This window comes from Arabidopsis lyrata (genome assembly GCF_000004255.2).
Source record: "Arabidopsis lyrata subsp. lyrata unplaced genomic scaffold ARALYscaffold_8, whole genome shotgun sequence".
Classification (NCBI taxonomy): domain Eukaryota; kingdom Viridiplantae; phylum Streptophyta; class Magnoliopsida; order Brassicales; family Brassicaceae; genus Arabidopsis; species Arabidopsis lyrata.
In genome coordinates this window covers 13,704,431-13,718,619 of record NW_003302548.1, presented here as the reverse complement: position 1 = coordinate 13,718,619, position 14,189 = coordinate 13,704,431, and the positions used below count along the sequence as shown (strand labels likewise).

The window sequence follows — 14,189 nt, the reverse complement described above, 5'->3', positions numbered from 1 at the left end:
GATTATTATCGAATGAGTTGGAAATATACCCAAAGAATGAAAAAATTAAAAAGAAATCTTTGTTACACTTTTTTTTCTTACACTTTCTTTTTCTTGAAGTAAAATATTATGGGTTTTTAATTTGCTTTCCAACTCTAAACCAATTGATAATGAGTACAATGACTTCTTTCATTTTTTATTTCTATTGAACATGTATCTACTATCTAACGACTATAAACCCATATTATGACAATACTATTACAAATCATTAGACGACATACTATGGTCCTTCAGTACTTTCTAGTTTTCTACCTTAATTATTCACCTTTCTTGTATTGCGTAAGCTCATGAATAAGATGATGAAAGAGAATTTGAACCTTAATCCTTCTTAGTATAGTGATAGATCTATGTCCCATCCTCGTCATGTTTGTAAGATGATAATCATTATTAACTTATCACCATGTAGACAAGTAAAAAATGGTTAAATGGACATGAGGTTATGGGTAAAAAACGTGGGAAAAGGCAAAAGGCAAAAGGCCCACCTTCTAAGCACTCTCTTTTGAATGGTAATTCGTGCCTGTCAAAGCTTAGACTCTGTCGGAAACACAACCCCAAAGCCACTTACTTCATTTCTTTCTCTCATTTTTTATTTATTTAATTTAAAAACAAAAGCTAGAGAGAAAAAGAGAGATAAAGTTTGAGATTCCACAAACCCCAAGAAACCCCCTAAAAATAAGAGGAAATAAAATCAAACTGAAAATAACATAAGTAGTTTTTTGTTTGCTTGCTCTCTGTTTTCCTCTGTCTGGACATTGGGATATGATTAAACTAACTTCTCATTCTCATTCTCGTTCCACCTTCTTCTTCTACTTCTTCTTTGTTCTTGTGTGCTAAAACAAATCAAGAAAGCACAAGGAGACAAATAAACCTATCCATTTCATTACCAAACAAGCCGTACATTCTCTAGTTATGGCTTCTTCTTCTTCTTCATTTTCTTCTTCAACTACTTCAACCATCACATCCAAATTTATTGGGATTCTTCTTCTTCTCTCTCTTCAAATAGACTTGTTACTCGGATCAGCTCTCCATCTTAAAAACCAAACTTCATTCAGACCCAACAGAGATATTCAGAAGCTTAGAAGAGTGGAAGCATATCTCAACAGAATCAACAAACCTTCCATCAAAACAATCCACGTAACCAAACAAACCCTTTTATGGAAATTATCCACCTTTTGTTTTTCTTGTTTTTTCCATTTATGTGATCATTTTTGTTACTGTAAAACTGTAGAGCCCAGATGGAGATGTAATAGAATGTGTACCGTCTCATTTACAACCAGCATTTGATCATCCTCAGCTACAAGGCCAGAAGCCACTGGTAATGAATCTACCTTTCACTTTGCTTCTTTTTATAGTTTTTAGGTAAACAAAGAAGTAATTCTATTAATGGAAACATGCAGGATTCACCAGACAGGTCAAGTAGAAGTAATGAAACAACAAATGAGGAAAGTTTTAATCAGTTATGGAGTATGTCCGGTGAAAGTTGTCCAGTTGGGTCAATACCAATGAGAAAAACAACGAAGAATGATGTTTTGAGGGCAAATTCAGTTCGACGGTTTGGTCGGAAATTAAGAAGACCCATTAGACGAGATTCCTCCGGAGGTGGTCACGAGGTAACTTCTTCTTCACCTCTTGTATCGTACGAATCGATCATGCGAGAGAATAATAATGTTTTCTTATGCTTTACTTTAACTTTTTTTTTTGTTCAATAAAGCATCTTATTCTCCAAAAAGTATATAAAGCATAAGAAAAAAATATTCGATCGAGATGGAGAAACAAAAGAGTCTTCGTTCAACTGATTTCTTGATATTGAAGATAAAGTGTGAACTTATGTTATTTTTTAGGTGTAAAATTAATTAATTGTACTTAGCTTAAGAGAGTTTAAATTTACATGCAGCATGCGGTGGTGTTTGTGAATGGAGAACAATACTATGGAGCTAAAGCAAGCATTAACGTGTGGGCGCCACGTGTCACTGATGCTTATGAGTTTAGTTTATCTCAGATTTGGCTCATCTCTGGATCCTTTGGTCATGACCTAAACACCATTGAAGCTGGTTGGCAGGTACAATTCACTTTTCACTATACAACATCATTTGCCCATAGTTTTCCAATTAAAAAAAAAAACATTTTTTCGATATCTCTCTTGTTACCGATTAAACATCCGACTAAAGTTTAATCACTAGACTATATACATTGTTTATTTCCATATTTCGTTGCTTTTCTTTATATTAATTGCGTATTGTTTTCATAAAAGTCTGTAACTTTCATCATATTAAACACAAAAGTTTGTTTGTTAGTAATATAAACACAAACGCCACATAACAACAAAAGGACAATAGTTTTACCACATTCTTTTTCGGTTTGATGTTTACGTTTATAATTTATAAAAACACAAAGATTAGCTTTCGAGTCAATCAGGAGCATAATTAGTCAACCTTCTTATTTTCTAAACAGAGAACCGGCAGACAAATCAACTAGTAATATACAGTATTAAGTTGCAAAAGATATGTGGTGGGGATATAGATAGGGTCCAATTAATAATTAGGTTGGTGATTACTGATTACATAGCATTTGATCTTTTTTTGCAGGTTAGTCCTGAGCTATATGGAGATAATTATCCAAGATTCTTCACATATTGGACGGTAAGACCAATCTCTACTTTTTCTCAACTTTTTTGCTAATGTATTTATTTAATATCATGAGGGAAAAAAATATATTGAATTGAAAATTTGGAAAAGCAGACTGATGCATACCAAGCAACTGGGTGCTACAATTTACTCTGCTCTGGATTCGTACAAACCAACAATAAAATTGCAATTGGTGCAGCGATTTCCCCGAGGTCCTCTTATAATGGAAGACAGTTTGATATTGGTTTAATGATTTGGAAGGTCAGACTTCTTTTCCTTCCATTTATTTCCACACTTCTAACCATATTTTTATCATATTCAATTCATAAATAAGGACAAAAAATTCCTGAAACTTAAAATACTTACAATTTGTACATATTTGATGATTTTGGTCAAATCACATAAAACAAATACTCATAGCATCATTTGATGAGAATTATGGTAGAATCAAGTTATAAGTAGTACGTGTGCATGTGGTCTTTGAATTTACCAATGAACGTCGAAATTAAAATCAGTCGGAATGTGTAATCTAGCGCATAAATAGGTGTTCTGTTCTTCTTCTTTTTTTTTTTTATAGGTGTTCTGCTCTTCTTCTTTTTTTTTTTTTTCTTTTTTTTTTCTTTTTTTTTCTTCTATATATTAAGAAGAAGACGCTGACCCACTATAAAGTTAAAAATAGTTATGTGTAAATTATTGCTTAGGCTATATGATTGCTTCAAACATAAGATTTCTTTTAGATAAGTCCTACCAAGACAAAACATTGCATTTTTAAAGTACTAAGACCGACATATATAAAGTCAATAACGCACTTGATACGCTACGCAGATGTCTAATAAAATTTTTAAATCAACCGACACATTAAGCATGAGCTTATTCCACAAAATTGTAAATTAGAGCAAATTGTCCAACCATTCTTTCATTGTTTGTTTAATATACATTTTCAGCTACCTTTCTTAGTTTCACTTCAGAAAACTGGTTTTTTTTTGTTTTTTTTGTGAAGATTTATATGTTTAACGACATATATTAGTATAATATTTTTGCATATAGCTTAATTAAGATATTTGTTTGAACCATGTATATATAACTTAGCATAAAATCCAAAAAATATAGATAACATGAAAGTGCATATAATATATATATATATATATATATATATATATATATATATGAATATAGTTATTATACGTCCTAGTAAACTATAAACATTTATTTGAATGTTTTTTTTTAAAAATAACATTTATTTAAATGTTATGTCTACTTAATCCATTTTCACATAAACAAATTGAAAACCAAATCATCATGGTGAAAATTTTAGGCTGTAATTACTTATAGACATACATAACTCACGTCTGTTGCTCAAAAAAAAAACAAAAAGAGACATAACTCACGTCACAAAAAGAGCTCACGTAATCATAATTTAACCTAATATGACTCATCAATAAATGAATGAAAATCACCCCGAGGCAATGCTTAGTTATTACAACGTGTGCCATTGTAGGTACTTTGAATACTTGTAACTCTTTGAGAAACAATAAAGAAAGCAACCAACCTCGAATTTCATAAAGTGAACCAATAAAAGAAAGATGGCTTCAGCTTTTTTCAAAACATTGTTAATAAATAAAAAAGGTTGGATTTGGTAAGAGCATTAAATTGAGGATATGAAATTGATGTCAGAAACTTCACTGCTCCTGCAGTAAAAGCAAATCTTTAATGTACATCAACTAGAAACCTGTATGCGCAAATTTAGCTGACCTCCCTTGGTATAACTAAATATATGAAACATAAGTTTATTTGGTAACTCACATGAAGCTGGTTATAAAGATTACATAATGATCGATATATACGATGTTTAATTAACTGTGTATCCTGCAAAGCCATATATGTTGGTTTTGAAACATTCGATTGTTTTGACTTACAGAAATTATTTCATCTATACTATACTTTTTGTTGTCTTGAAGCTAAACGTGCTATTGCCAATATTGTGGTCAATTGAAACTTAATGTAGGATCCAAAACATGGGCACTGGTGGCTTGAACTAGGGAATGGACTTCTTGTGGGATACTGGCCAGCTTTCTTGTTCAGTCACTTGAGGAGTCATGCAAGTATGGTACAATTTGGCGGCGAAGTTGTGAACAGCCGATCAAGCGGTGCTCACACCGGAACACAGATGGGAAGCGGCCATTTCGCAGATGAAGGGTTTGAGAAAGCTGCCTACTTTAGGAACTTACAAGTTGTTGATTGGGACAACAATCTCTTGCCTCTGAAGAATCTCCATGTCTTGGCTGATCACCCGGCTTGTTATGACATCAGACAAGGCAAAAACAATGTATGGGGGACTTATTTTTACTACGGAGGCCCTGGTCGAAACCCTAGGTGTCCTTGACTCACCCGAACCGAAGAAATAAATATTTTGTGTGAATTAATGTTTTTTCTGTTATTAAGATTTTTTTCATCTTAGATTGTGTTTCTTCTCTTTTTTTTTTTTGTAAGGCCAAGCCGCGCGATTGTGTCCCTACTGTATTTTTGACGTGATGTAATAGATAAATTGTTTTGTTAAATATTGTCAACTTAGAGGAAGATTTGGGAATTCACTCTTATGCCTCAAGTCAGTGGACTGAAAGCATGTATTTACACAAAGAGGACCGACTTAAGATAAGAAAACCGAGACAAAAGATACACACGATATCTACATATAATCGTAGTCACAATATAACTCCTAACATTCCTTTTTTCAGGTAGGCGTGTATAGATTAGTAATGTCTAACTTGGGTGCCAAAATGAGAACATTTGACTATTTGATTACCATATAAAGTAAAAATATGCGCGAGTTGATGGACTCGAGATGTGCATTATTTTTTAGTATTAAGCTTTTATTTTTTTAGTATAAAATGCGAATATAAATTACCGAAAGCTGAAACTTGTGTTTAATCACAAAAGCTTTTGAGGCTTACTGGCTAAGGAGCTCACAGGCCCACGAAATATTAAAAATATCTCGGATGAACTAGTAGAAGAGCAGCAGATTAGGTGCACTACATATGGACGTATAATCTACAACAACAAAAAGTAGACGTAGCTTTCATGCTGAGATATGGAGCATTATAAATCGTTTTAAAGACTGGATCATCATTTCTCTTATTTGCATCCAAATTTGTTTTCTCCATTATTTTAACTTGAAATGGTTTAAGAGACACACAATACACACCAAAATACACACAAAACATAAGAAGATCTCTAAAATGCAAGGAGATTTACTTGGAAAATAAATTCAATAAAACAATGAAAATACAGTGAAACACGATAAAAAAGGATATTAAAAACATTGCTAAAGCGGTGAATATGGAGTATATCAATAATCGATGTGCATATTTATTTCAACTAATTAATAGAGTCATTTATACAAGCGACATAATTATAATTAATGCAGATATACAAAATTAACGACACAAAACCTTTAGTAAAAGGATATACATATATAGATAATTTTAGTAGCTGTAGTAGCCCTCCACGAAAGCAGCTGCCCTATCTAGGGTTTCTTTCCTCGACATTATAGATCTTCTCATCCTCTGCTTCCTTGACATATGGTTGGCCAGCTTAAACCAAAGACAAATAAACATACCTCCTAGCATGACACAAGCAATAACCAGAGTGGCTTTGAGTACCCATTTGTTTCCTCTAGAATGGGGTAAAGTGACACATGCACCAGCGACATAAGCACTTGCCATGGCTATAACAGCCACCCAAATCATCTTATGTGTTATAATCAAGAATGTCTTGAGTGATTTCGTCCTAAATGGTATAATGCTGAGCAGAAGAATGACGATGCATATTGATGTAAACAACGCGATGCTATTGCTTACCGAGAAGACCTTGAAAGCCACAGTTCCCCCTGCGGTTGCTTTCCCTATGAAGTGTCCATCCTGATAGACACCACCAGGCGGGTTCAATCCACAAGTGAAAGTAACCGATGCAATCAAGACTGCGACAACCGTAATTGTATTCCTCGCGTTTTGCAAAGCCTCTGACTGCATATCTTTTTCTTTGATGCGACTCTCTCGACGACTAAGTCCTACTTTATGGAGAGTTTCCGAAAATACCATCTCGGTTTGTGTTTCAGATGTTATAATTCCTTTCCGACTCGAAGGGACTTGAAATGTTTCTGAATCAGTCCCAGCAAGCATTTTTAAATCTTCATCGTCTTTGTTCAGAAGTTTAATCGCTTCAAAAACTTTATTGTTCTTGTCGGTGACGTTCTCTTCTTTTATTTCAGGAACTACAAGTCCTTGCTCATAATGAATTTCGGAATTTTCCACCTCGGTTGTTGTTGCAGGTGTATGAGCATCTCCTAGAATTGAAATGCGTTGAAATACTTCTGAATCACGCCCCAGAATCATAGATAGCATTTTGAAATCTTCATCATCTTTATTGAGAAGATCAACCGCTTCAAAACCTTTATCGTTTTGGGTGGTGACTTCTATTTTTATTTCATGAACTATGTAACTTACCAGCTGCAATATGTTAATATATTAGAGAATTTCAGATGGAAATACCAAGATATGTAAGGAATCTATCAAAGATTATTGCAGAATTTCGGTTAAAAGCCCGGATGCAAAGTGGTGTATTTTTCTAACTCATTTAATAAAATTGATTAATATATTTGTTTCTAATTAATCCGATTTTTAATTTTTTCATACTTATTAAAAACTGATTATAGATGCGTCAGCGTCAGTTTTGTGATTAACAATTTTCTGTAATTCCAAACCATAATAATCAATTATTTTTCTTGAAATTTACAATTCATCATCAATAATTAATAAAACAAATACATTAAAAAGTTAAAAATTGTATCTTTTTTAGAACAAACTTTTTATAGAATTTGGATTAATAAGAAAAAATGGGAGTATATTTTTCTGAATGCTTCAAAGTTCAGAAGGTCGTTTTATCATCTTTATGCATGGAATATTGTTAATGAAATGGACCCTTAAAACTCAAATGATGATTAATCAAATATGCATACGCAATCAATTGTATTTTAAATTAACGTTGAGTTTTTGAAAATAAGGCAAGACTTTTTATTTGTTACTGTAGCTACATATACTGAAAAAAATATATTAAGCAAATAACTAAAGATATTTTGGTATTATTTGATCAATACAATGTTAAACCTGCGGTTGTGCCAAAAAAAATCGTAAGAGCACATTGAAAATAGTTTTCTTTTTTCTTAACGTCAGTTTTATTAGATCAGAATCTGTTTACATATTCATTGGACAAAAAACTCCTTAAACATTACAGATGATTATGATGAATTTGAGAAATAGCAGTTAGCCGAAAGACTAACAAAACTTGTTTTTTTTTTGAAAAATCCTTCACCTTCTAGGCCTCTTGGGCTTCGTTTTTATAAGCCTTGTTTACAGATTGTTTCTCCTCCGGGTTTCTTTTTGGGGCATATGTTATGCTAACTATTTCATCTAGACTGGGCTTTGTAGAAACTATGTGCTACTCTTGCCACCCCACAAGCGAATACCGATTCAAATTTCAAGAGAAAGTTTTGAAGAGAATTTTTTTTTGCTGCTAATAGAAAACACAAAAAAATTTTTTGCTACAAGTAGAAAACACAGAAAAAAAAGAAGGAGAACTTACGGAGAGAAAGCCTACTGATGCGGCAGCATGAAGCACAGTATTGCCCTCTCCATCCAGCTCGTAGAGAAGTCTTCTTAGTTTGGCACTCTTGGCCATGAAAATAAAGGCTTCCATCTTTTTGTGTCTGGCAGCTAAATGGAAGACTGTTTCACTCGTTTGTAGTGTGACTGAGTCAAAAGACGAGGGAGCCTTGTTGATAAACGTAGTCAGGGTTTCCACCGAGCCATTCATCACCGCGCAATGCAAAGGTGTCAAACCATCTTTATTCACCATTTCTGCAAGGTTTAGATCATTCGGCATTGTCTCCTCTATGCTTTCTATGGACTCAGCTGTGGACTCTAACATCAGCAGCAAGATGCTTGTGTGTCCCAATCCCGCAGCCAAATGGAGAGGTGTGTCACCTTTGGTGTTAGTGGAACTGATTAGGGAAGGGCGAATCTCGATTATCTTCTTAACGAGTTCCTCGTTCCCTAGTTTCACAGCTAGGTGCAAAAACGTTCCCCCGAAGCTCTCGTCTGGTTTGTCCAGGAAATATGGATTCTCAAGAAACAAATTGGTAAAGTCAATACCGCCGAACATTGGTAAGGCCATCAAGTAGTTTCCAAATGGCTGGAGAATACTTTGATCTTTGTTTATCTTCCTCAAGAGAGAAATTTTATGTTTATATTCAGTCGCTGAGGATTCTCTATAAATAATACTCTCAGGTCAACCACTGCTCTCTTCGTAGAAGTTTAATCTAATCCACTGGCTAAAATACTTGAACACACTTGTAGTTTTTTTTTTTTTTTTTGAATACTAAGATGTTCTGGGCCAAAGCCCGTAATCCTCCCAAGTCCGAAACCACAGCATGTAATATTAGTTTCGTCCCAAGCGTCATTCGAACTGGTGACCTCTAAGCTTCGCCTAGGGTCGGGGATGTGCTTTTAGTCAAGTGGTTAAGTCCACTTGACTCCGCCTTCCCCACCGGAGTTCGACTCCACTAAGTCGCGTTACCCCGCGTAGTAGGGATTGGCTATGGATCAGACCTTTTCGATCCAAAGATGTCAAAAAAAAAAAAAAAAAAAAAAAGCTTCGCCTAGGATCATTACCCGTTGAGCTAACGACATTTGTAGTTTTTTTCTTTTTCTTTTTTTCCTTTTTTTGCTAATATACAATATTGTTTATAGCAAGTTTCACTTATTAATTTTTCCGAAGTTGACATTATATACTTTCTATATCTAAGGATTCGTGGCATGCTAAGATGACGTATCCATCTTCAATTCATGTATTCTGGAAGAAATTGCTTTAGTACTTAGTCGTGTTGTATTAGCTTTCCGTTTCACGGGTCGTTGATATTTTCATTAAGCACTCATAGGAAAATACATATATAAACTTTACTAAGAAAAGGGATTTGATTTTGGGCCTTAAATTTTAAATTACGTTTGTATATCGTGAAATTTTTTATATTACAAGAATATATTTTTGACATGTTTTAGTCGCTATTTGGTTGTAACCAAGCATTTAGCGACTAATATGCGACTTGACTGATTGTTTTCTTTTACTGATGCTATAAGTTTAATTTATTGTTTAATAATGAGTAACAGATAGCATTATGAGATGTGTGAATGGCGACATAATTTAGTGATTTGCCCAAACCGCCCGGTTCCGCCCCCGCCATTCATTGCCATAGACAAACAATTGGGCTGACTAAAGCTAACTTCTAAGACATATAAATATATATTTCTAAAACATATACTCCCTCCGTATTTTAATAAGTGTCGTTTTAGGATTTTCTTTTTTTAAAAATTAGATGTCGTTTTCAAATTTCTATGCAAAATTTTTTACTTTTTAATGTTTTATGATATCATAAAACATTAAAAAGTAATAAATTTTGTATAGAAATTTGAAAACGACATCCAATTCAAAAAAATTAAAAATTCTAAAATGACACTTATTAAAATACGGAGGGAGTATTAACTATGAAAAGACCTTAAATGGTTGATAGCTTGATATACGTAGTTGCTATGCTATTGGTAAGGCACAACAACACGCTATACACATAGATTGGAATGTCCACACGCCAAGTTGGTTCCCTCTTATAAGTCAACTAATAAAAAAAACTCGAACAACAAACCTCTATGGTTTTGTTTAACTTCTAACAATATTTTAAGATTATAGCAAATACCACTAGAACGTAAACAAGTAAATAGCAATATAGGCGTATAGCACAACTTTTTGTTGTTTATGAGATATTTTAATTTCTCAGTTGTCTTTCTCACAATTAAACTTTTGTCAAAAGTTTAAAACATACGTACACAATAAATATATAAAACTTTTCGTGGTAAACAATTCCTGTATTGACTGATGACTAAACTATGAAACTTAATAGAATTCATTGTTCCATATTTGTATGGTCTTCTCGATAATTACACACGACGTACGAGATCGGTCTTGTTTATAAAACACTGCTTTACATGAATAAAATGAAGGATGGTCTTTGACAGAAAAGGAAATTATTAAGATGATTTACATAAGACATAAATTAGGAAGGGAATGTATTTGCGATTGATGCAAATAATCATGGATTAAGGCATGACTGTGGGTGCATAGCTTGAAAGCCACAGACTCATCATTCGCTAAATCTGAGCTTTCGGTCTCATTGCAGTCTGCAAAATACTTTCCACTTAACCCTTTGGTTTCGTTGCTCAATGCCACATAACATGTTGTAGCTGCGCCCTAATCCCATAAGCAAATATTCAAATTTCTAGTAAGACATAGGTATACAATCAAATTTATCCTTAATATTATTATAATTTTTTTTTCAAAGGTGTACTTTATTGCAGTGATTTGATTCGGTGGCATGTATATATGAGATGTGTATTGTAGCTGCGCCCTAATCCCATATGTATATGAGTCTATGCATGAATATTGATGATGACAAAACTTTTATTTGGGATGCAAAAAAAACAAAAAGGAATCTAGACATCTAGTGTCAGAAAAAGAGAATGAGCTTGTTAGGCCATAGCTGTACTATTTAGACAAAAAGGAAAGCATATATTATTCACACCAACCTGGCTTATAGATTTTAGCAGCTTCGAAGCTATCAAAAACAGAGAATCTGCATGCATCATCAGACCACATCATGTTTTAGATTTTTCTTCTTTTGAAATTTTTACTTATTAGATTCCTTTTGCACTTCTATATATATATGTATGGTTAAAAAGTTTTACGTTACCTGTAAAAAGACCCTTGTGTGCTCTGATAATTCCAGTTTTAACGATTCCTGGATGGACCGCATTTATCGTGACATTTGCATTTCTGTCCTGTAACACGTTTAGTTGTGAATATTTCAAATTATTATTTTCGTGAAAATGTTAAGAAAAAAGAAAGAAAGATGTAATTAGCTATTTTATTCGAATGTACCTTTAATTGCTTGCTCAACGCTTTGGCATGTAAAATTGTGGCCAACTTTGAGTGAGCATAAGCCCTTGTCCCGTTATACCTACACGATTACACAACACAATTACTAAAAAAAAATTCTTAGATTTTCACACGTAATAAATGGAAAATGAATGTAAATTACCTAATGGGATGGAGTAATTTAGGGAAGGAGAAACAATCAGGCTTGACCCAACTGTGAATCACTGAGGAAAGGTTAATAATTCGTCCTTCGATTCCACTCTTCTCTGCGGTGTCTATCATTTTCTCTATCAGCATTTCTGTTAATAAGTAATGTCCTGAAAAGTAATACTAACCATCATTTATTTTCTCTCACTCTACATAGATATAGTCATGTGTCACATAATTCAACAAAATTACCCAAAAAGTTTGTAGCAAATGTCAGCTCAATCTTTTCTTCGGAAAATTCAAGATCTGGAGAGAAAACCCCTGCATTGTTTCTGCAAAATTCATTTTATCCCAAAGAATTATTAAAGTCTCATTCTGTATATATACATATCGGTACGTGCATGGGTGCATGAGGTAGCGTGTAGAGTGAATCTTACGTACATGAGAATGTTGAGGGGAAGATCTTGGGAAAGAAACTGAGAGCAGAATCTTGCAACGGAAGAGAGAGAGCTGAGATCAATCTCAAACAATTTAACGTCAGCTTCTGGATTCTCTCTCAATATTCTCTCCTTTACCATCTCTGCTTTCTTCATATCTCTTACTGCCATCACTACTCTCACCCCTCTTTTTGCTAAGACTCTCGCTGTTTCCGCACCGATCCCAGACGTTCCTCCTGTTAGAAACTAGGATGAATCAAACGTTTTGTACATAATACAATCTAGGATATATAAAACATGCATGAACCATTTCAGTTCTTATCAGTTTAGTTTTGAAATGGATGCTTTTGGACTTTCTCAGATAAAAATACTTTTAGCAAGTGTACAGTATTTAACAAAATTGAAACTTAGTCGTTTCATATGATTTACCAGGGATTAGAGTGTGTGTGTGTATGAAAAAAATACCACACTCAAATTCAAATCCGGTATAACTAAAATCATATATCATTAACCGGATTATTTCACTACAATTTGGAATTGGTTTTCTACAATTGATGTCTCTACAAGCAGCCTTTTTGTTTTTCTTTGCAACTTCAAGAAAAAGAGTAAAGAGAGGCCTATTCATTGACCCTCATTGCATAAAGTTTTAACCGACAAATTAGGGAACATAAAGATAGCATAAAGTACGTTTTGGGCAGGCTGATCGCTAAAGAAAATTAAAATAAAGTAATGTTTTGCAACGATGAGACATGTTTCAAAGGTTAAAGTCAAAAGGCAAATCAATTGTATATGGGAGATATGCTGTAACCAACCATACCTAATGTTTCAAATTTCAATGGAGACAAAATCCATATATTGTCGCCGGCATAAACAAAACACATATCTCATATGATAATGATATTAATATATACAGATCGTGTTTTTGCCTGAAAAGTTTATTTCCCATGTATTGGAAAATTACAACTTATAACAGAAGTCTACTGGCTGACTCCTAGCCTAGCTACTTTTGTGTTATGGAATTATAACAATAATAATTTCAACAATAAGTGAAATATTAGATATAAGATATATCCTCTCTAGTTTGTGAATATCAGAATCTTTTGATAAAAATAAATCTTCAAAACATTAGATTGAGGAGTTTCTTATCGCAGTTATTCTTCCTTCTCTAAGACTCTAAAGATAAAGCTTTTGATGAAAATAAAGCTTTTAGGAATTATCGACTATGTGCTTCAATCATGTAAGTTCGCAACTATTCTTTTATTTTTGTTGAGGACCTTTGAAAGAACGTTCCTTGTGTAAGGGGAAGGACACACGAATGCAGAATGTCCCTCCCGGAACATCCAATAAAATTGGAAAGATACGCGAATATCTACTCAACAAAAACACTATAAAGACTGAAATAGCAAATGGTAGTTTAAGTGATGAGGGGAGACAAACCAGTGATTATGGCAGTGAGATGTGAACAAGGAAAAAAGCTACGTTGTGTAACTTGTTCAGCTGTGGATCTTGAGCCAAACCCATTTGGCCCTGCTATTCCTGCTAAGTATCTTAGAGTTCCCTTCATTAGAGAAGAAATAAAGAGAGATAATCGAATGAGAAGATTTTGTAGCTGAACTCCAATACAATTTTTGATCACTCATATAGAGGAGACCCATGCACACACGTATCTATATATACACATATACTTTAATGTGTGTTTGTTGTCATTTTTCAATAAATAAATTAAATGGAATTAAAGTAAGTATTTACTTGATTGCTCGATGGTAACACCTCACACGAGTACTCGCCCAAGTTTCTTTTACTTTTGTTCACCAACCCTTTACTTTCACAGAGTTTGTATCTACTGATAAAAACAAAAGATTTTTTTAAAAATATTGTTAAATAAATTTTTTTGTCTCATGGATGT

At 33.6% G+C, this 14,189-nt stretch overlaps 3 protein-coding genes across 4 annotated transcripts; 1 reads left to right on the top strand and 2 right to left on the bottom strand.

The window, feature by feature from the left end:
* The first annotated feature begins 573 nt into the window (after window positions 1-573).
* On the top strand, window positions 574-5,254 carry LOC9300114. The gene is made up of 7 exons (XM_002865730.2): window positions 574-1,173; window positions 1,268-1,354; window positions 1,437-1,649; window positions 1,934-2,098; window positions 2,625-2,678; window positions 2,778-2,924; window positions 4,669-5,254. The coding sequence occupies exons 1-7, from the start codon at window positions 949-951 to the stop codon at window positions 5,044-5,046; spliced, it is 1,269 nt and encodes a 422-aa protein (XP_002865776.1). The 5' UTR covers window positions 574-948; the 3' UTR covers window positions 5,047-5,254.
* A 660-nt stretch (window positions 5,255-5,914) lies between these two features.
* Window positions 5,915-9,056, bottom strand: LOC110225629 (ankyrin repeat-containing protein ITN1). The gene is made up of 3 exons (XM_021015412.1): window positions 8,301-9,056; window positions 6,124-7,168; window positions 5,915-6,004 (listed from the first exon to the last, which is right to left on the bottom strand). Exons 1-2 carry the CDS (start codon window positions 8,889-8,891, stop codon window positions 6,146-6,148), a joined length of 1,614 nt encoding a protein of 537 aa, XP_020871071.1. The 5' UTR covers window positions 8,892-9,056; the 3' UTR covers window positions 5,915-6,004; window positions 6,124-6,145.
* A 1,599-nt stretch (window positions 9,057-10,655) lies between these two features.
* Window positions 10,656-14,090, bottom strand: LOC9301850 (short-chain dehydrogenase TIC 32, chloroplastic). Of its 2 annotated transcripts, none has more exons than XM_021022072.1 (8): window positions 13,721-14,088; window positions 12,288-12,519; window positions 12,099-12,178; window positions 11,863-12,016; window positions 11,703-11,781; window positions 11,515-11,602; window positions 11,351-11,397; window positions 10,656-11,015 (listed from the first exon to the last, which is right to left on the bottom strand). In XM_021022072.1, the coding sequence occupies exons 1-8, from the start codon at window positions 13,845-13,847 to the stop codon at window positions 10,806-10,808; spliced, it is 1,017 nt and encodes a 338-aa protein (XP_020877731.1). In that variant the 5' UTR covers window positions 13,848-14,088; the 3' UTR covers window positions 10,656-10,805. The 2 variants fall into 2 exon arrangements, with proteins under 2 accessions (XP_020877731.1, XP_020877738.1); XM_021022079.1 differs by lacking the exon at window positions 10,656-11,015 and adding an exon at window positions 11,023-11,172 and having other exon boundaries at window positions 13,721-14,090.
* Between the last annotated feature and the right edge of the window lie 99 nt (window positions 14,091-14,189).